The sequence below is a fragment of the Rhyacophila brunnea genome, unplaced genomic scaffold (assembly GCF_057557595.1).
Source record: "Rhyacophila brunnea isolate RB1 unplaced genomic scaffold, BYU_Rbru_1.0 scaffold_4, whole genome shotgun sequence".
NCBI classification, from domain to species: domain Eukaryota; kingdom Metazoa; phylum Arthropoda; class Insecta; order Trichoptera; family Rhyacophilidae; genus Rhyacophila; species Rhyacophila brunnea.
Genome location: NW_028233068.1, coordinates 17,299,788 through 17,320,561, shown reverse-complemented (window position 1 = coordinate 17,320,561; position 20,774 = coordinate 17,299,788). Strand labels below are relative to the sequence as shown.

At 36.7% G+C, this 20,774-nt stretch overlaps 1 protein-coding gene across 3 annotated transcripts in view; it reads right to left on the bottom strand.

Annotated features, from left to right (window-relative positions):
• Positions 1-18,065, bottom strand: part of LOC147067012 (venom protease-like) — a 28,040-nt gene extending 9,975 nt beyond the window's left edge. Inside the window, exons 1-7 of one of the 3 annotated variants that reach the window (XM_085954622.1) lie at positions 17,975-18,065; positions 16,363-16,480; positions 11,608-11,711; positions 9,677-9,854; positions 7,191-7,314; positions 5,816-5,870; positions 4,330-4,445 (exon numbers count right to left, since the gene is read on the bottom strand). In XM_085954622.1, coding sequence (XP_085810748.1) covers positions 4,330-4,445; positions 5,816-5,870; positions 7,191-7,314; positions 9,677-9,854; positions 11,608-11,711; positions 16,363-16,435 — 650 coding nt within the window. In that variant the 5' untranslated portion in view covers positions 16,436-16,480; positions 17,975-18,065. Of the gene's footprint in view, positions 1-4,329; positions 4,446-5,815; positions 5,871-7,190; positions 7,315-9,676; positions 9,855-11,607; positions 11,712-16,362; positions 16,652-17,974 lie in introns of those variants that run through there. The other 2 variants (XM_085954621.1, XM_085954623.1) reach the window with 2 other exon arrangements.
• Positions 18,066-20,774: the final 2,709 nt, after the last annotated feature.

Sequence of the window (20,774 nt, the reverse complement as noted above, 5' to 3'; positions counted from 1 at the left end):
TTGATCCAACACGAAACTCGATCGATCTATTCGTGAAATAACTTTGAATTGACGCGAACAAATTTCCTGGTAGTCTCTTCAGCCGGAGCTTTCGAAGTATAAGAGGCCAGGACGCACTATCAAACGCACCTGCAATGTCCAGGAAAACTCCTAGGACGTATTTACGGCGAGAATTTTCAGCAATGGCAATCACGTTCCTAATGGCGTCGACTGTTGATTTGCCTCTTCTGAATCCAAATTGCTTATCGGAAAGCGGCGAGTGTGTCTCCAGGTGGGCTTCAATCCTGTGGCACAGTAGCTTCTCCAGCACTTTGCCCAGAGCGGGTAGAAGTGTTAGAGTGCGGTAGGCTTTAGGGCTAGACGGTTCTCGGCTGCCAGCTTTGGGGATTACCTTAAGTAAGCCCCTCTTCCAGCAGTCGGGGAACGTGCCGCTTCTGATGCAGTCACTGAAGAGGGCTGTAATCTCTGGCGCGGCGATGGCCCATGTGCGTTTGACAAGTAAATTGTCAATGCAGTCCGGGCCCGGGGCCTTGCCAGCAATCAACGAACGCACGATGTGGTTGATCTCCTGTTCGGAAGGCAACGAGGAGTGATCCGTGTCGATGGGAAGAGAAGCCTCAAAGCGGGCCATCCTCATGGCGTCATCGTCCCTGGATTCATCATCCAGGGGGATGAGGGCCTCGAGTAGGACCGCAGCTGTTTCAGACTCGGTACTGGTGAATCCGCCACCCGGTTTCTCGATGCCGCACAAGAGTCTCGTCGGTCTGAGTCCCAGCCTCAGTGCGCGATATGGAGGACCCCAGGGGTCCGAACCTCCCTCAATGGTGACGAAATTACGCCAGTAGTCTTTCTTGGCTTGAGTGATCGCTTTCTTGTATTCCGTTCGAGTGGATTTGGCCATGGTTGCAAGGGGATCGATGGAGGCAGGTGGTTGCTTGCGCAGGCGTGCACGTTGATGGGCCTTACGCGCTTTTCTGAAAAGATCACGCAGGTGAGAAACATGCTGCGTCCACCACGGCGACTGGCTTGGTGGCTTGGGCTTGCAGCGTCCGAGTGAAGCTTCGGCTGATCCGGTGATGTCTGCAGTCAGTCGTGAGGCGGCCGAGTGTAGGTCCGGAAATCGGGTTCTGGATGTCCTGTCAAGCTTTTTGGAAAGCGCCTCTTCAAACTTTTCCCAACTCCCGTCGCGCGTTCTAAATCGCGCGGGAGGGGTTGGGGAAACGTCAGAGCCGCCATCGTGCGAGGACTCAGGGGCCAGCTCAAAAGTGATCAACCGGTGATCACTCATGGAAGCGCTCTCATGGACTCTCCAGCCGCTGATACGTCTCGCGACGGACTCAGTGGCCAGGGTGATGTCGATGTGGGTACTTCCGGAGTTTGCGTGCGACACAAAAGTCGGCACGCTATTTGGGTTGTTGAGGACGACCAGGTTGTGCTGGTGAACCAACTCCTCGATGACGTCCGCGTCGCACAGGGGGGTATCCACGGGCGCCCAGAGGGGGGATTGCGCGTTCGCATCCGCACAGATGATGACATCCCTGCCACCAACTGCGCGTAGGATGCCGTCGAGCACTGATGCCACGTGTTCCTTTGTACTCTTAAAGCTGAAGTAGGCGGAGATAACCACCACGCTGCCTCCTCCGGGAAAGCTTATGTCTGCACACGCGACTAACTCAGTTGACAGGTGCGAGAGCGACAGCACGCCAAGGCGAGGGTCAAGAGCGAAAACGCAGGCCTTCGGCTCAGCACCCCTGGCGCTGACGACAAGACCCGCACACCCGAGTCCCTTTTTAGTGGCTTTTGGGCCCCTTTCAGTGGCCCAGTGGTACGGCTCCTGTACCAGTGCCAGAGACAGGCCTTTGGCCCGCATAGTCTCAATTAACTCCGCCGAGCCGGCGTCGCTCAGGTTGACGTTCAACTGAGCGAAGGAGATCATCGCGTGGCAGTGTAGTCCACCATGGCCCTCTCACGCAGTTCAGCGTGGAGCCTTGCTGGGCAGTCAAGACTGCCGGTGGAGTGGTCCGACGGCTGCTTGTGCTTGTGACAGGCTACGCATTTGGGGGGGTTTCCTTTGTTGGGGCAGTCCTCGCGGTCATGGCCGGTGATAGCACAGTGGCTGCACGTTGGAGTTTTGCTCGTACATCCTTTGGCCATGTGACCGAAAAGGTGGCAAATATTGCACTTAACTACCCCAACGTAATCCCTAAGGGGGAAGGATTCCCACCCCATGTAGAGTCTATCCTCTGCAATTAGGGCAGACCAGATAGCCGCCGGGGCGAAGACCACGAAGTGGCATCTGCCGGTTCTTGGCCCGGCTTTGTGGCTCAGTCTGATGTCTTTGTATGCCTTTTCTGGCAGGCCGGTCTGTTCCCTGGTGGAGGTGAATATGGCTTCCCGGAGTTGTGATTCAGTAAGGGTCGATGGAAGGTTGAAAATTATGACGCGAGGCTGTTTTTTCCCGGCGAGTTCGGCTCGCAGGGCAGCCTCCGAGGTCTCCAGGGCTTTAATGAGAGCCTTGGCCTCGACTTCAGAACGGGGGTGAACAATGACACCTCCGTTCCTTATGTTACGGATACCCGTAATTTGTACTCCAAGAGACCTGGGGTCGAAGGCCTTTTTGAGTATTTCCTTCGTGGTATCCGACTTCTTCTCCCCAGAACCGGTCGGGAAGAAGAGAACTCCCGGTCTGGGGGCGAGGGGAAGTAGGGACGGAAACTGGTTGGCAGAAGTTGAGGTGGAGGGTGGAGCAAGTGTTGCTGCATTCGCCGCGGGTGGGCGGCTTTTCCTTCCCAGTGCTGTGGCCCATGACATTGCAGGAGTGGTTACAGTGGGTATGACGTTTGTGGCCGCTTGTGGCTGGATGGTTTTGAGTATTTTGGACTGGGCGTGTAGGTCCTTGATGGCTTTTTTTTGGATGTTTAGGCCGGAGGTCCTGTCCTTCAGCAGTCCTTCGAGGTGCAGGATCCTAGCCTCTTGGACGATTGCTTTCCACTCCAGTTTGGCCATGGCCAGATTTTGTCGGCTATGGGTTTCAGACAGACTCAGGAGGGCATTTGTTATGCGTTCCTTGGCACCTGCCTGTTTGCCGCGGAAAGCCGTAATGACCTCATTAAGGTAGGTTGAAACGTCGGTGTAGATGTCCTCATATTGGTCCGGGTCTATTCGGGAGACGTCCACTTCGTAATCCTCGCCAGAGGAGGAAGAGTCTTCATCTACTTGTGGTGGGGGCGGCTGGTGGTTGTTTCTGGATTTTGATTTTTTTGCCTCAGGTTCTTCGATTGAGTTCGGAGAAGTGTTTTTCGTTGTTTTTTTGGTTGGAGTTTTAGGCGAACGTTGTTTTGTTTTGCTGGTCCTGGCCGATGATGGGGCGTATGCGGTGGCAGTTTGAACCTGGCACACATCTGGCAGGTCGAAAACTGTCCGTCTATGGGCGCAGCAGATTATCTACCAAAGATAGCTGTATGGCCGCCATTACGTATTAACTGGCATGTTCAACCTGTTACGAAAACTGTATGTCTGTGGCCGCCTAATGTTGCAATAAGTGCTATATTTTTACAGTGCGTCTCTTGGCTGTGATAAAATTTAGAGCGAGAGAGAGAGAGACAGTTTTGACTGATGAGACGGCATACTTATTGTTACAATTATAATACCTCAATACATAATATATGTAATAAATACTATCATTTTATCACTATAGCGGCCTTGTGTATTAGAATAGACCCGCTGGAGTGCATAGATGACGCTGCACCATTCAACAACTCTGCATAAGAATTCGTCTCGCGTTGGTTTTATAAACAAAACTAAAACACTATGTGCAATAAATAGCATATGTTTGCTCCTAATCAGCATGAGGCAGAACAATTAGTGTTGGCAGCTTTAAATGCCTGAAGGTGTACATCATTTGAAGATGACACTGCGCAAAAAGAGCTCGATGTCCAAATGCAAACGGCTGGAACAACATCCGACTCGATACAGAATGTTTGGGACTCACTGCTGTAATTGGTTAAAATTTTTCAATGCTTGGATTCTGATAGTGCTACTTTACGGAAGCGATACATGGTGTTCTGTAGTATAACTTTAAGAGTAAGAGAAAAGAAAGTTGACCGTGCCCATCTCGTCACATAGAGGGTGAAGAAACGACATTGGACCAGGCTGGTTACATGAACGTGTCACATGAAGAACAAAGGACGTACTACTTTCTGTTCTTAAATTGATCCAAACAGCACAGACATTTATATTTTATTACATATTATGTAAGTTATTGTCCTTGCATCAACTTTGGTATCTATGTGTATTATTAACATTTAATAAAATTGGTATTCGTATTACCCGATCGATGGACTGACAGTGCAGTGAGCTGCAGTGAGCACCCATCTTTTGTTGATAAGTGTACCGCCACATTGCCATTCCGCTGTATCAGGTGCATCACCGAATCCTAATAGCGCCTGTACAAGAGAATATCGGATATAATAATAACTAAAGCATTTCAATGAGCGTGACGTCGTCAGATTGACTTAATCCATTAGCTGCGACGGTCCGGCCACGTGACATATGGATGAATGAAGCGCCTAACGTTTAGTGGACCAGAGTGAAAATAGAATGCGGAAATACCACACCTTCGGTGGCTGGATGGTCTACAGAAGAACTTGTGAATGTTGTGAATCTCATCTGGAGAACATAACAGGGCAACCAATCAGAATGGAGGAGTCTGCTTAAGATGGCCAAGATCCAGAAGAGGTAATGCGTATTTTTATTTTGTCCATTGAACCACTTCAGATTCACTGGATAATTGGTTACCTCCATCAGCCGATATTAATAATATCAAACTTTTTAATAACCCACGATTTTACGATACACTTTTCTACTTTTAAGAACTTTTATATAACATTATTTTAATAATATTTCTTTGTTTCTAACTGTCATGTTGTGAACGTATTGAATTAATAATTTGTAATGTTCACTATAAATATGTTAAAAAAATGAATTTGAAAAAAAATATTGCCACTTGACAACGCGGTACAAGACGACAAAAAAACGCTATGCCAATACGGGTTAAAAACAAATGAATTAAGTACTATTTTCCTGTGTACACATATTTTGACAAATCATTTTATTTTATGCTTCCTTTGGTAAAAAGAGTTCTCCTAGTTCAAATATTGTTAAATCTGTATGGAACTTTTGTTGTTTTCGCTAGACATCTAACAAAAAAAAAAACACGAAATTCGCCCCAATTATTATTTTTTGGATAATTTTATTTTTCAACTCTTTTTTGGACCAAGGACTGTATCATTCAAGCCATCCAATACTAAAATCTATACCTCCAGCAGTTTTCGCAGTATTTCTTGTAGCGTAGGTACCTACTGAATTATGTAATAAAGTAGGTACCTACATATTATAGTAATAAAGTACAAGTAGTAAAAATATAATATTATACATTTTTATGTAGACGTAGTCTAATTTGATTTTTTTGTCTGCCATGTACCTTTCAAACACAATATTTATCAACGCAACGAAATGTCAATATTAGAATAGTAATAATGGATTATTATAGAACAATGCCTCATTTGGAAAATTTTGAAATAATTACGTTGACTTTTACAATTGCATATTATCTTTGAAGACGATTTACTCAACTTGGTTACCAGCTATGCATTTCGACCCTTCAATTTTTTTTTTCAAATTTGGAAAGAACAAATAAACATAATATTATTCAATTTCATTTTAACTTAATATGTAGGTACAAGCTTTGTGTTATACATTTACTATCTGCATAAGCTAATATATTTATTTGGTAGGTAGCTAGTGAAATACATACCATATGTGGAAATTCATTTAATCCAGCAGGGACACCGCCAACAACACGACGTGTCCTGAAAAATAGATGGTTCTAAGGGCGATAGTGGCAGAACAAAAAATTAACTTTTTAAATTTTGAACGTCTTTTTTGAAAATCTTCCATATTGTTAGAATTATTTTATGAAAAAATTAAGTATTTAAAGAAATATCTATAAAATAACGTAAAATTTATTTTCGATAGGTGAATGGAACTAATTTTTATGCCAGGTATAACAAACACAATGTTTGCTTAATAAGAACATCCCATTAAAATAAAGTATATTCGCTGAGCCAAAAATTGAAACGAAAATAAAATCATCTAAAAAAGTCTTTGTAGAAAAATAGCAAAAAAAACTCTTGCTTGTGAATGTCCATTGTCCGATAATTTTGGTTAAATAATATGTACTTATTTCATTATTTTTCTAATGTCCAATTCACCCCGGTCCATTTAGTGTCCATATATTATTATAACAAAGCAGTTTTGAGGTTGAATGAAACATGAAAATAAATATTAACTTCATATTAACAGCCCATATGCTCAGCGTAGGTCAAAATGGAGATGTTATGCTAAACCTAACCGATTTTTTTTAAAAAAAACTGTACATGTTCAAACACGCGCGTTACCATGATCTTACTCCCTACTTTATTTATCGTTTGTCAATTTATGGCTACGGCCGTATGTTGTAGTTTAGCTACTTGGAAATGCCAATAGAAATGGCGTATTTCAAAAAAATACTACCTTATTCTTAGGTCAATAATTATTATAAAGCAAACATTATTCGTAGAATATTTATCACATTTGAATGGTCAAAGACATATCTTATAATCAGTACCTTTAGAATTATTTTTAAAATGTGTAAATCTTGCCCATTTTTTGAATAATAAAATGCCTAATTCTTGTCAAATTTGGGATCACAGAGATTATCAATATAATTTTTTATCGTAAATATTTCACTATAATAATGTCAACATAAATTATACTAATGGTTTTATAAATGCTTTTAAAAATTAATAAATATAAAAAATCTTAACACCACTGCACATGGATGTACTGAAATATGACTATATTCTAAAACATTAGATCAATAGGTTTAAAAGAATACAATTGTATGTAAAAAAATGCTTTATGCAGTCATCAAATGTTTAAAATAAATATAAAGGATAATCAGGCTTCAAAATTATATAAATAGATTATCTACAACGCTTAAGAAATGTCCAGGATTTGAAAATAGCATAAAAGCTCCATTTTGACCTACGCGGTGACATCCCCCCTTAATATATAATGTAAATATTGTCTCTTAGAACACCGTTCTATTGTTTCCTCAGTTTTGAAAAAAAAAATAAACATATAAGAACCTTGTATTTCTACGCACACGATGACTATCAACATAATTAGAGCACAATCCCTTTGGCTCTCTCGGACCTCCAAGTGGAAGACTGTCGTTACATCTGAAGACTGTGTTGGCCACGTCAATGCAATCTAAAACAACATATTATGTAATATTTATTATTTAATCAACTAGCGGAGGCAGTTGGCGACAGCCTGCGTCTCGCTAGCTGCCAAACACCGATTGTTTAAATCATAGGCATAAAGCCCACCAAAAAAGCGCTCGACGCGCTCACTACTGAGTAGGCCCCCTCCCACCCGCGCATTACCCTTCACCTATGTAATGAGGGGCTCAAGCAGCACAAAATAATTATTATTATCAGCGTCTCTCATAACAGTCATAACAAAGCAATAAAAATATTACTAAATTTCTCGGGGCTTGTAATTAAAATCAGACACGCAATAAAATTAAACAATGAGTTCTCTGTTTTTAAATAATGGCTTCTCGCCCGTCGATCGACGACGCTTGCAGAACATGATTTTGCTCGCCGCGTTCAATGAATGGACTGCATTGTATTTTTGTTCATACGTATCGCCGAGAAGCCACAAAACGATGACGCATGGGACGGGCGCGCATAATGCGTCGTCAAATCCAGTGGGCGCTGGCGTATTTGATTACGTTGTATTTTCGTTGATTTACGCGCCACTTGTGAAATTTTGCGCGAGAGCCACACTTGCTGCGTTAAGTGGGTTTTACGCCATAGGGCCAAGAAAAATAGAATCATTGATTCAGGTTAATGGTGATTACCATAAATTTCGATATATCATTAATATATTTTTAGGTGGGTAATATTAGACGGTTACTTCTAAAAATTAAATGGTCAGTATGGCATTCTATTTTAGCTCATATTTGTCAAAAATTGCAAGGCTAGTTAAAAAAAATGAAAATTGAGATTGTTGTGATAAAAAAATAAACATTTATTTTTTTCGATGAAGCATGAATCCAATGGATTGGTCAAATTGCTAACAACTATTTATCCTAAAAGTTTTTTTTTTTAAATATAATTTCCATATGTGATGGCCATTTGCTTGACATAATGACAATTTATTTAATTATTGTTTAATTTTAAACTAATTGTCCACCAATGCCCCGTTTTAAGATTGAAATGGTTTGCGAGAATAAAAATCGTGATTTATACTATATTGAGGATATTATAGAAAGTATTAATACGTCCAGTGCTTAAAACACGCCTGGCGTGTGGCCATTAGATACATAATATACATTCACTGCTGACCAGTCCCATTCACTGAGAACCAGTTAATTACCACATTTAATTAACATGCTAAAAGTATCTAATGGTTATCTAATGGCAACGCACCAGTTGCGTCGGACGCAGGGGATAGGTTTTACCATATGTAATTGCTACACGCCAAGCGTGTCTTGAACACTGACCGAGTTGTGGCAATTAACTGGTCAGCAGGGAATGGGTAAAAAATATTACTATATATAATTTGTGACAGATCAATATAATAATTACTCTTTAATCTCTTTGATAATAACATACTAATTTCTTATCTAAACGCCACTTTAATGATTTTTTAACATATTCACTAATTTCCTTTAATTTGAATCGAGCATACCTTAAAGATATTGACATTTTAGGAAATAAATAATTTTCAAAACTGTGTTTTTTCTTCGACACCATACTTCTTTATAAGTTTCCATTAATCTGTCACAAATAAATTGTAATATTGTTTATCACTTTCTATATAGGTACTCGATATATTATTTTCACATATCACAATTATTATTCTTGTAAACTATTTAAATTTTAAAACGAGGCACTGATGGACAATCAGATTTAACAACCAAATATATATATATTAGTTCCTATGCCAAGCATATGGCCCCTCAAAGAATGAGAGTTATACATTAGAAACCTCTTACGAGAAATAGTTCGTAGCCATTCGAATATCCATTTTGATCATCCTTCATCAAAAAAATTTAATTATATTTTTGAATGTAACTGTCTAAATATCATGAAAATAAAACTATCTTCACAAAAGCGAAAAATTTAGTCCAGTGCGTAAGGCATTGGCCTTTCATCAAATGGCTCGGGTTTGATCCCCGGCGAGTCACAATATATATGATTTTCTCAAAGCCTGAGTGCTGTTTGTTTCACTAGGTCATTGTCATTGGGCCTCATGGCCTGGTGTAATATTAAAAAGAATATATATACCTACCTATATGTATATATAAATGTTTTATTGTTTAAAAAAAATAATCGGCGTTTGCCAGCTAGAGAAACAGCCGCGTCCGCTTAATAACTATATTGTTTGTTTTTGTTTATTGTAATCAATTCGATGACTTTCCACGACGAATTGACAATTTGACACAAATAAATTAACAGTTACATTGATGTAAGTAAATATCTGGTTATTTAGTGAACAGATACTTCATAACTAAACTATAATTAATTGCATTCTGGAAGGAATGGTTTCTAAATAATCTTACAATCCCATGATTTTTGACCAGTCTTCGCTGGTAAGGGTGGACATACGTCTTCCGAAGGCGACCGTCCAGGTGAGACAGGAATGGTTGAGGCAGTTGTGGTTGCAGTGTTTGGGGGAACCCCGCTGTCGCAGCACACAATAGTTGGACCAGAATCGCTGGTATCACCAGTATCACAAAACTGAAAGATAAAACAAAAAAAATCTAAATCACATTATATTTTTCACCTAAGCGGAAAATATGGTCATCCACAGAGTAGAGGTGATATTAACAGTCTTCTTTTACGAGGGATGACCGATAGCCACTCGCCAAACCTGGTAGTTCATTCTGCTGATTGTAATGATTCATACAATTTCATACAATTGATGGAGACTCCTGGACTGACTAGAAATCAACAAATAAGTGGAATGTATCAATTTCATGTTCATAGCATTTTCCCATGATCGATCGTAGGACGAAAACTTGATCGGTGGTCGACGTAACCTCGGACCTCATAAAAAGTGGTACTTATATTTGTTTCCATGTTGTCTCGTATGGAGAAATCCATGTTCATTTTCATATGTATTTATATCAAAATGCTTGCGTCGTCTCTATCACCATGTTTTGACATGCTGCGAAATCTATAAGCCTATGACCATAATCTTTGGTGGTTCCATGTAGACTGTTTTTACCAATAGTGGGTGGAAATATTGTTCCTTTAGCTATTTTGGAGTCGCAGCTCGTGGAATAACATATTAACTCAAAAATATCAACTATTCAGGAGAGCAAAAAACCATTTAAAAAGATGTGTTGGAAAAACCGATTACATTATGCGAATGATATTTAAAATATAAATTACAACTTTAAATTAGAAATCATATAAATATTTATCACGAAATCTCATGACATCATTATCGTACCAGGAAATAATAATCAAAATGTGTTTTTCCACCTTATATTTGAGTACTAAAATATAACATCTACTTAGATGTGGTATGATTTTTTTTTTTTTTTTTTTTTTTTTATATGGTATAGGTATACTTACTAATAGTGTTTTGCTCCATTTTTTTTTCTTTGAAAACAGTACTGCATAACAAGACATGATGTTTTTTCAAGGTAATTTGAAGACAGCAATAATCAATTTTAAATTAACAATAATTGATGAAGATCGGTTCGAATGATTACGAGGGGTTGTAATTATTCAATACAGAGTAGTTATATGTTGAAAAGTGTAATATTATATTACGCAAAATAATTTGTGTACCTATACTAATTCTACATAATGTCTTATGCAAAAAATAATCTGACACACACTAGAGATTAGTTTGCATTCCATGTTATTTATCGTAATATTACGATAGAATGTTATATAATCATGACTATACTTATAAGTGTTTACATCTAAAAAATATTGGAAAAATTCCACGACGTCGGTTAGTAATCAAAAGTAATAGTAATATACCTACTTTGATTTAAGAAACAAAAATCGATTGCCAAAGTAGCTGATTTTGGAAGAACGTTGATGAGTAGGTATTAATATTGACCAATAGTTAAAATTTGTCGCTATTAGTATGTCACGCCGTAGCGACGGATGAGAAATGCGACGGATGAGGCGTATACTTGGGAGATACAGGGTTCGATTCCCCGTCGGGGTGACTTACTTTTTTTCAAAAAATATTTTTTCTATTGGTTATAATATACTCTCTCAGAAAGTGTTTTTCAAAATTATATATGTTTTATAAGTACTAATTAAAAGTATATTTCCAGTATTTTTCGAGAAAAGAATCCGGAAAAAATTGATTGGTGAGTTATTTTTTTCTACAACACAATAGCTCAAAAAGTAAATAACACATTATTTTGACTTAGTGTGTTATTCCATGAGGTAGTCGAAATGTTAACTTAATTATTAGCGGTAATGGACAAAGAAGAAAGAACAAACATTTTTTCATAGTTACCTGAGGGCCGATGCCTCGTCTTAAGTTAGCAATAGCCGCTCGACAGGTTTCGATTCTGACACAGGTTCCTGCAAATGCGGTTCGCGCAAAAATGCACCCATCACCTATTTAAAAAAAATTGATTAATATCATATTGTACGTTAGACAAATTATATTGTAATTAATGCGCGATGCACTAAGTAACTTAGAAGAAATAATTACAGACGATAAATGACATCTGTGATTCGAATACTATTTGAGTGACCGATGGTCCAAAATTGGTAAATGCTCTGAAAGTAAATAATCATTAATAATCTAATTATTAACACACATAATATACTATTGACGACGATGCCAGAATAATAAAAAGATTAGTTTTATATATTATTTTCATAATCAAATATGTTTCCACTCAGACATAAGTCAACTGAAGCTCATTTTAAAATAGATATTAGGTAGGTTGATGCATAAGTTCTTGCCGTTTTAAAGGTATGTAGTACTTATTTGTAAAAGGTTGTCTTTTGTTCAATTTTTTCGATAGTGTAACAACCGCAAAAAATAGCAATAGCCTAGAATAAATAAAAATCACCGAAGAATTTGCTCGACATGTTGACTATCTGCGGATTAATCCTCGCCAGACAAAATAAGGATCTATTCTTGTACTGAATTATAACAGGTAATGAAAAGTGAATCGTCTACAATAATGTTACGCGAAAACGACAATTGTCAACCTCTGGAGCAGCATCCTTCTCTACCCAAAAAAACGAAATGCACAAAACAGTAATGTTGTGTATATGGTGGGGACTTTTAAAATCGAATGAGATAGTAAATGTTGTGAAGTATTATCAACGATTGGACGATTTAAACTAAACATTCACGAACGCATTTTATGAACAAAAAATGCGTTATTTTTCATACCAGAAATCTTACAGCATTCCCATACTCTCCGGACTTGGTGCCGACTTACCGAGTGATTACTGCAAAATGTTCCTAATGGTAAAAAATTTAGTTCCACAAAACAGGTCAAAACATCCCTTGATGATTTTTTTGTGGGCATTATGAAGTTTCTTTAAAAATAAATAAAGTCTTTTAATGTTTAAAAAACTTATATATTAACCCAATGTACCTAATGTTAAAATAATAAATTTATTTATTACTACACTAACACAACAACGTGATTTCGACGTGGCCGCAATGCTATAAGAATCTGTCACTATTCTACCTAGGTATCATAGCAAACTGGTATGAAATTATTAACACATTATAATATTATTTTCTAAAATTCGTTTTAATTATTTTGAATAATTATGTTGGAGCGATGCTGAGCTTGAGAAAACTATCGGAAGCTGTCGGAAATAGTATCGGTAACAATAACTAATTTCGAATGTTATGGAGCGAATACATCACCATCACGTCGCGTCACGCGGAAAAATTTAGTCTATGGTTTCGTCATTCCGCGGATTATTTTGAATGATTACTATCTCCATAAATTCAATTATGGAACGTGTCAACTCGAGCAGATTGCGAAGAGGATATTGAAACTGTTATGTGTAAGCTTTTGCAGTTTTCGATCAACAGAATAAAAAAGCAGAAAGAGCATGGATTATGATTAATTAAACATAGGTACCACATAATCGTGAAGTTCGATAGTTTTGACAGAAAATATAACTTGGAGCGATGCCGAGCAAGAGAAAACGATACATTCTGACATAGTAGGTATCAGTAGAAATAATGAATTTCAACTGTATTTCATGCATACAAGAAGAAAACGATATCCAGGGCCGTATCTAGAGGCTGGCGAAAAGGGAGATCGCCCTGGGTGCCGAGGCGCTGCAAGACCATAGAGCGCGCCAAAATGATGTCAGAATTTTAGCAAAACTTGGTCACTAAATTGCTCTAAATGATAAATTAAAAATATTATAAACTTCAGTTAGGTACTTAACTTATAAAAGCGAAACTTTCCTATTCAAAATAGACAAAATGGTAGCCGCAATAATTATTTCTACACTACCGATGTTTGAGGGCCGAAAGCATGAATGTATTGTTCTATGGATGGGTAACTATATAAGATCTTTTGACTTATGGATTCTTCATTGTATATTTTCAATAAAATGTCAATAAACATAGACGTGACGAAACCTATAGAAACAAAAAGAAAGAAAGAAAAGAAACGAATGATCTCTGAAATGGTTGAAGACGAAGGCCATCTTTAAACACCTAAAAGTCGCTTTAGTAAAGATTATTGGTCTGTTTATGACAGCATTTTATCACAAATGAAATCTCGATTTGAAAAGCTGTATGAAAAGTCTCTATAAACTTTTTTTTACTGATTTCCCGCTTAATCTTTTAACAAGCGAACAATTACGAATAAATCTGGCCAACATATACCAACATGATTTGGATACAACTGAATTTTTAAATTCAATAAATAGTAAGCATCAAATATTAAGCAAATTCTCCTCTGACAGATTTAGCCACCGCATCCCAAATGGAACTTTTACAATTAGTCCATAGATACTGTCTTCAAGATTCTTACCCAAATAGTGAAATTATTGCACTTTGATTTTTTTTTTACCATACCAGTTATTGAGGCTTCATGTGAACGATGTTTAAGCAAATTAAAAATTATAAAAGATTATCTTCATTCCTCTCATTGGGCAAGAACATAAAGAAGAAACATTGGGCAAGAGCTATCTGACTAGCAATTATCTCCATAGAGGTTGTTATAACCGAAACACTGCGCTATGAGCGTATCATTAATGAATTTGCTCATGCAAAGCGCGAAAAGTTAAATTTTAGCATTAACATATTAATTCTATGTAATTTAGTTGAAATTATTGAATGGATAAATGAATAATTTTAATCATGAAGCGCTTTTAGTTAAAACCGCTGACCAGATCAGTCATTGTGATCTTGACTGTGTTGTTTATGTCTTAGGGCCGTAGCAAGGTCTTAGATTGTTATTTTCAGGAATTACGTTTTAGAAGTGTTGTGGGGGCGCAAAACCTACCAGTGGCCCTGGGCACCAAAAGACCATGCTACGGCCCTGACGATATCATTATGTCTGTGCAAGCTCGAGGTTAAAGTTTTCCACTATAAGTAGTGACAACATTGTTGCCAACCTTACTATATGTACAGTATTTGTACTATAATTTTGGTCCGCGTACTAGATATTATGTACGATATTAAAAAGATATAGTACGCTCAAAATGCTATAACTTTGAATATCGTAAAAATTGTAGTTTTATCTTTAAGATTTAATTTCAACATTAAAAAAATACTCTGATGGTACTAAAACTTCGATATTTCCATTCTATAAATAGGCGCAAAGTTCTATAATGTCGAATATAAGAAAATTTGGGAAGCCAAGTTATTCGAAAAAGATAAAAAAAGCCCTTCGCCGGTAAGCCTTTTTGGTTGGAAGAGGTTCATAAATACAAAGGGCCTCAGAAATTCTAAAATTTTCCGGTATTTATTTTGTGAGACACAAAAAACCTACACATTTTCAACAGATGACAACAGCCTACTATATTTTTTGATATTAAATACTATTAATAATTCCTGATATAAAAATAATTTATCGTTCCGCTCCTATGCTAAGCCAAGCATATGGCCCCTCACACAATGGAAGTTATATTAAAAGAGCTTTGAAAAGAAAGAGTTGTTAGTAATTTGACCAATCTATTAGATTCATGTTTCATTGAAAAAATAAAATGTATACTATTTACTGAAATACATTTACTACTCTAAAATGTACCCGAAAAACGATCGTAGCAAAAGTCACAAATAAGCGAAAAATTAATGTTGAACTGACAAATTTTATTTTTAGAAGTTCATCTTTCACTCAAGTTCAAGTATCACTCGATAATATTTAAAATATATCACAATTTACCGTAATCATCGTCAGCCTGACTCCATTCACTGCTGAATGAAGGCCTCTCCAAACTGAGTATATTTCTCTTAGTTCTATGAATTGTATTGCTATATACATGGGCGCGCCAAGCGGGGGTGATAGGGGTGCAGAACGCGGGGGTTTAAAGGGCTGCGAAAGTTCCAAGAACCAGTCACCGGAAAATTAACCGAATAATAAATGTACCTATAATATTTTAATAATAAAACGATTTATCTCATGAGCTTGTGATCCGTGAAGAATAGTAAAAAGTCGCCTGCGGGACAATTTTCTTCAATATCCAGCGATACGTATCGATCGTTTAATGTTACACTGCATTATTATTCAGAATGTTATTTTATTTAATAGGTAGGTAAAATATGACATAATTTATGTTAAGAATATTTTGATGATGATAAAATATTTTTTCAACGCTTCTTTGACTTTGCCATAGTTCCACTAATTTGGGGGGGGCAGCAATTTTAGTCAGGCACCCGGGCGGCAGACACCTTTGGCGCGCCCCTGGCTATATAGAGCAATCGGCGTTTACTAGCTAACAAGTAACGGGACAGCTGACTGTTGAAAGCTAACTCGGCTATTTGATTATCAATAATTGTGGTAATAATACTTTCATATACTTAAATCTTAATACATATTATATCCAATATATTTTCCTTGGCAATGTTAAAAAATGATAATGAGATTAGGTAGGTATCTACTAACTTTATTGATATATAGGTAAAATTTGACATGAAGCATGTTCCCAAATTATATATGTAGGCATAAAGTTCCTAGCAACTAACAAAAATTTATATAAATTTTCATTCATCAATGGATGCATAATACGATAGCTACATAGGCAGAAGAATAAAAAAAAACGTGTTTACCTTCTTGTTGAGCAATTGCTGACGATATCACAAGCACCACAAAATATGACAACAGTTTTTTTATTTTCAACATGTTTATATACACCGTCGATTAAATTATTGAAGAAATTAGCACACACTTAAAATAAAACAAAACACAATATACTCCACATAGTTCTATGTACCTATAAATTGGCGTATTTAATTATTATATTTTAAACATGTAAATGATTAAAATTTATACATTTAAAATCGTGTCTGAAATGATCTTTCAAGACACCCGTCCGACGTTGCTATCCAGAAACTAATGAATGATGATAATTATTGATAATAAAATCAGAGCCAGCGTTGCCAACTTAGAGTTTTTCTTGCTAGATCTAGCATTTATGAATAGGCTTCTAGTTCGCAAGATTCGCATTTAGCGTATGGCTTTAAATAATATAGGTAGCGAATTTCGACTTATCATAAAAAAGATAGAATATTACTTAGCTAGATTAGTTTGAAAATTAACATGCAATCATTTTATACCGTCTATTTTACCCAATGACATTAATATGGACGAAGCATCTGGAAAAAAAAATGACACTAACTTTTTTGTCAGGTCTGCCGAATGGCATAATCTGTTCTAACGCCATTACAATAAAGGTGATATTGCTATAAATTCTCGAAGCTTCTTGTCGGGTCTGCCGAATGGTTCGGTTCGAACGGGTTCGCTCAAACGAACATTGATACTAGAAACACTGTTCTAACGCCATTACAATAAAGGTGATATTGCTATAAATTCCCGATGCGTGATATCGCATAATGGATATTGCGTGACGTCTACCTATGCACGTGCGAATGTTACGTTTGAATTTACTTGCTAGCTACTGTACTGAGTGAATCGTCCATTAATAATGTCATTGATTTTACCAATAAAATCGATACTACAAGCAATTTGATAGAATATAATAATATTATAAATTATGACCAAAATTCGGACCCGGGTTAAACTTTATTTCTTTGGCCTTTTGAACAAAAAATTATTCTTCAATCATTATTCTCATGAGAAAATCTAGCATTTTTTTTTCAGAATTCTAGCGTATTTTTTTACCACATCTAGCATACTTTTGTGAATGACAGTTGGCAATACTGATCAGAGCCGCCAAAAAGTTCCGGTATTTTTTTTATCAATACTTCGGAACTGACGGTACCGATACTGATATTTTGCGTTTTTTTTTTTTTTTGGAAAAAGGTGTTATTTTGATACCGATATTTTGGCATCGATATTTTTTTCCAATACGACGATCACACAGAATAGATTAATAATATAGAAATGCGAAAGTCATTCGCCATAAATAGATCAATAATTTGAAGGTTATTTTGTATGAAAACTTTATGCGGGTTAATCAAACGCAAGAAATACAAAGGCCCCTGAATGTCCTCAAATATTACTATTATTGAATGTGCGCTGCGCTTACATGAGAAACGTTAATGCACACTATACTATAGGTAGGTACATATTGAAAGTAACGTCACTCTTCGTTCTTCAACACGGCGTGTTTAACCTATATTTCACCGCACTCGAGAATCATATCTTCTTATAACCACATCAAGAAGGTAACGTACTTCATATCATTAGCCATATAGTTACCATTTGTAACAATGCGCTTAAAATGTTGGGCTTCGTCATGCGTACTTCCCGGGTCTTTTCAGATGTTACGGTATTAAAACTTTTATTTAATTCTTTAGTTCGAAGCAGACTTGAGAGTGGGTCTATTGTTTGGGCACCGCACCAGTTGAAGTATGGCCTTATGGTGGAGAGGGTACAGAAGAAATTCTTGAGACTCCTTTACTTGAGGTTGTATGGATACTATCCGTGGCTTTATCCAACTGACTTTCTCTTAGGTATGCTTACATACTGCAGTCTGCAATTTAGAAGAAATCTTTATTTAGCTACGTATTTTTTTCGACTTATACAAGGTATAAATGAGAACTCTGCCATTCTGGACAGTGTTGACCTGTGTGTCCCTGATAACTATCTTAGAAATAGAGACCACCAGTTGTTTATTCTCCCAAGGTGCAGAACCAACCTGCCACTGGTAATGCCAATTGGGAGAGTGATAACTATGTTCAACGAAATTGCTTCGGGTGTTGATATATTCCACCTACGTGAGAATGAGTTTAGGTTGATGTTGTTTTATGAAATCTTAAAATAGGGTCTGCTTAACTCATCCGGTGTACTTCCTTGTACCTATCTAATTCATCTACTGATATATCTCTTTTTTTATGTAATACTCTTATATTTATATATCTTTGTTTCTAAATGTCATGTTGTGAACGTCTTAAACTTATAATTTGTAATGTCCACAATATGTTAAAAAAAAAAAAATGAATTGAATTGAATCATGTGTGTGTTTCCTACACGACTATGATGACAACATACGAAGAACAGCGATGTAATTTTTGACCGATATTTCGAAACTTTTATTTCAATATGAATATTCCTTTAGCATTTGTTTTAAAAAAAAATGACCGTTTGATAGTTGCAAGTATTAATACTTTCTATCGATATTGCATTTCTACAGACGACCGTTGACCACTCACTATAGGTAGTATGTACAAAGAAAAAATTAGGGCTTGTAATGAACCGGAACGCACCGGAGCGCCGTTCCGGTTAATAAAATCCCCAAAATTATCACTCCGTCTCGTGGAAATATTAATTTGACAGTCTGAGCTAGATATGCCATACGATAAAGATTTAACACACTTATTTTTTTATAAAATACACGTGCAATTATTATTAATAATTATTATTACAGATGCGATAATAAACGTCTTCTGCCCTGTGAAGACCAAAATATACTATGTACTTACATGTAAACAAATTACACAAATATTATAAGCTTCTACAGATACATTTTTAACCAACACAAACATTTTTTTCACATCTCACATCCTCACTTGTCAAATTTGTGCGGTTTAATCAAAACAATATTCACAATAATCGACTACTCTGTTGACCCGAATTGACCCAAACAGCACATATTATTTTGTAGTGCTTACAAACAAACGCATTTATCGCAAAATAACATTATTATAATTTCGTAACTTGATATTCATTATCGAAAGCAGCAGCAACCTTAACCGTTTTTAACCTATGGCCCCCTTTTTAACGTAGGTAATATGTTTTTTTGTGCCACATGCCACAGCCAGCTGTCTCGCTAGGCCATACAGATAGCCTGGCATCATAACTACCTGGATTTGGACTATTTTTGGGAAAATTAAATTTAAACATTAATTTGTTCCATTGTCTATAAAAAAAACAATTGCTTGCTGCCATAGAATACTATTAAAAAATCAAATTTTGAACAAAAATTTTAGCCTTAAATAATATAATATTTCCCGGTGCGGGATTCATATCGAACCAAATGTTGATAAATGAAGCAATGCATAGATTTGAGAGGAGTGGAATTAGATTTAAAAGGACCTCCAGCAGTGAATCGATCGAAGTTGATGATGATATAAATGGGTACCTACTTATATAAAATCACCAATGTTAATACATAAACTATAACAATTCATTAGACCGAGGGGAGTGGAATCAGCTTAGAGACGCCTTCATCCAGCAGTGGACATCAATTTTACCTGAAACCAGAAGTGGATTGATTCAGGTTGATTGACGATATAAATAAATAGTGACAGATATGTAATATCAGCAATTTACTTATATAAATTCATGAATTGACCGTGAGGAATAGAATCAGTTTGGGGTGGGATAACCTGCAGTAGAATCCTAATAAGCGTAGTGACACATATGACCACACGAATGCAAATAACGGATAATAAGTAGCGGCCAATCCTTTCAACACCGGAATCACAAAATACCATCAACAAAATAAAAGGTCCTTTTCAGGACCAACCTTTGTGGCAGTTTCAGTTAATATCGAAGGCCTATTTAAATGTAAGGAGACAATCCTCTGCACTTTGTAAGAAAACTGACTGCGACATCTTACTAGCAACTTTTGGAAAGGAGCGGTGTGATCCCGGACACGATAAGTAAGTAAGTAAGTAGGTACTTACTCATAGTGATTATGGCATAAAATGGTCATAATTGACTATTTATTTTTATTTGCCTATACGCATGCATTTTACTTATATGTAAAAAATATTTACAATATAAAAGAAGAAGAAATATAATTTCAAATTAATAAATATAAACATTGAATGTGTAGTTACTTATTAAAATATAAAAGAAAAAGAAATTATTAATTAATAACCCATATAAAACGTCACATGAATTTAATTTACCTAACTATAATGTGCACATTACTCATTTATGAAGTAATTTCACAGCTAAAATGATTCGATTTTTGAAAGTACGAGGGTGGGTCAATAATTCCTTAGAAAAAAGCATTAAAACAGTTTTTATTTTTGTATTTTTTTTTTATTTC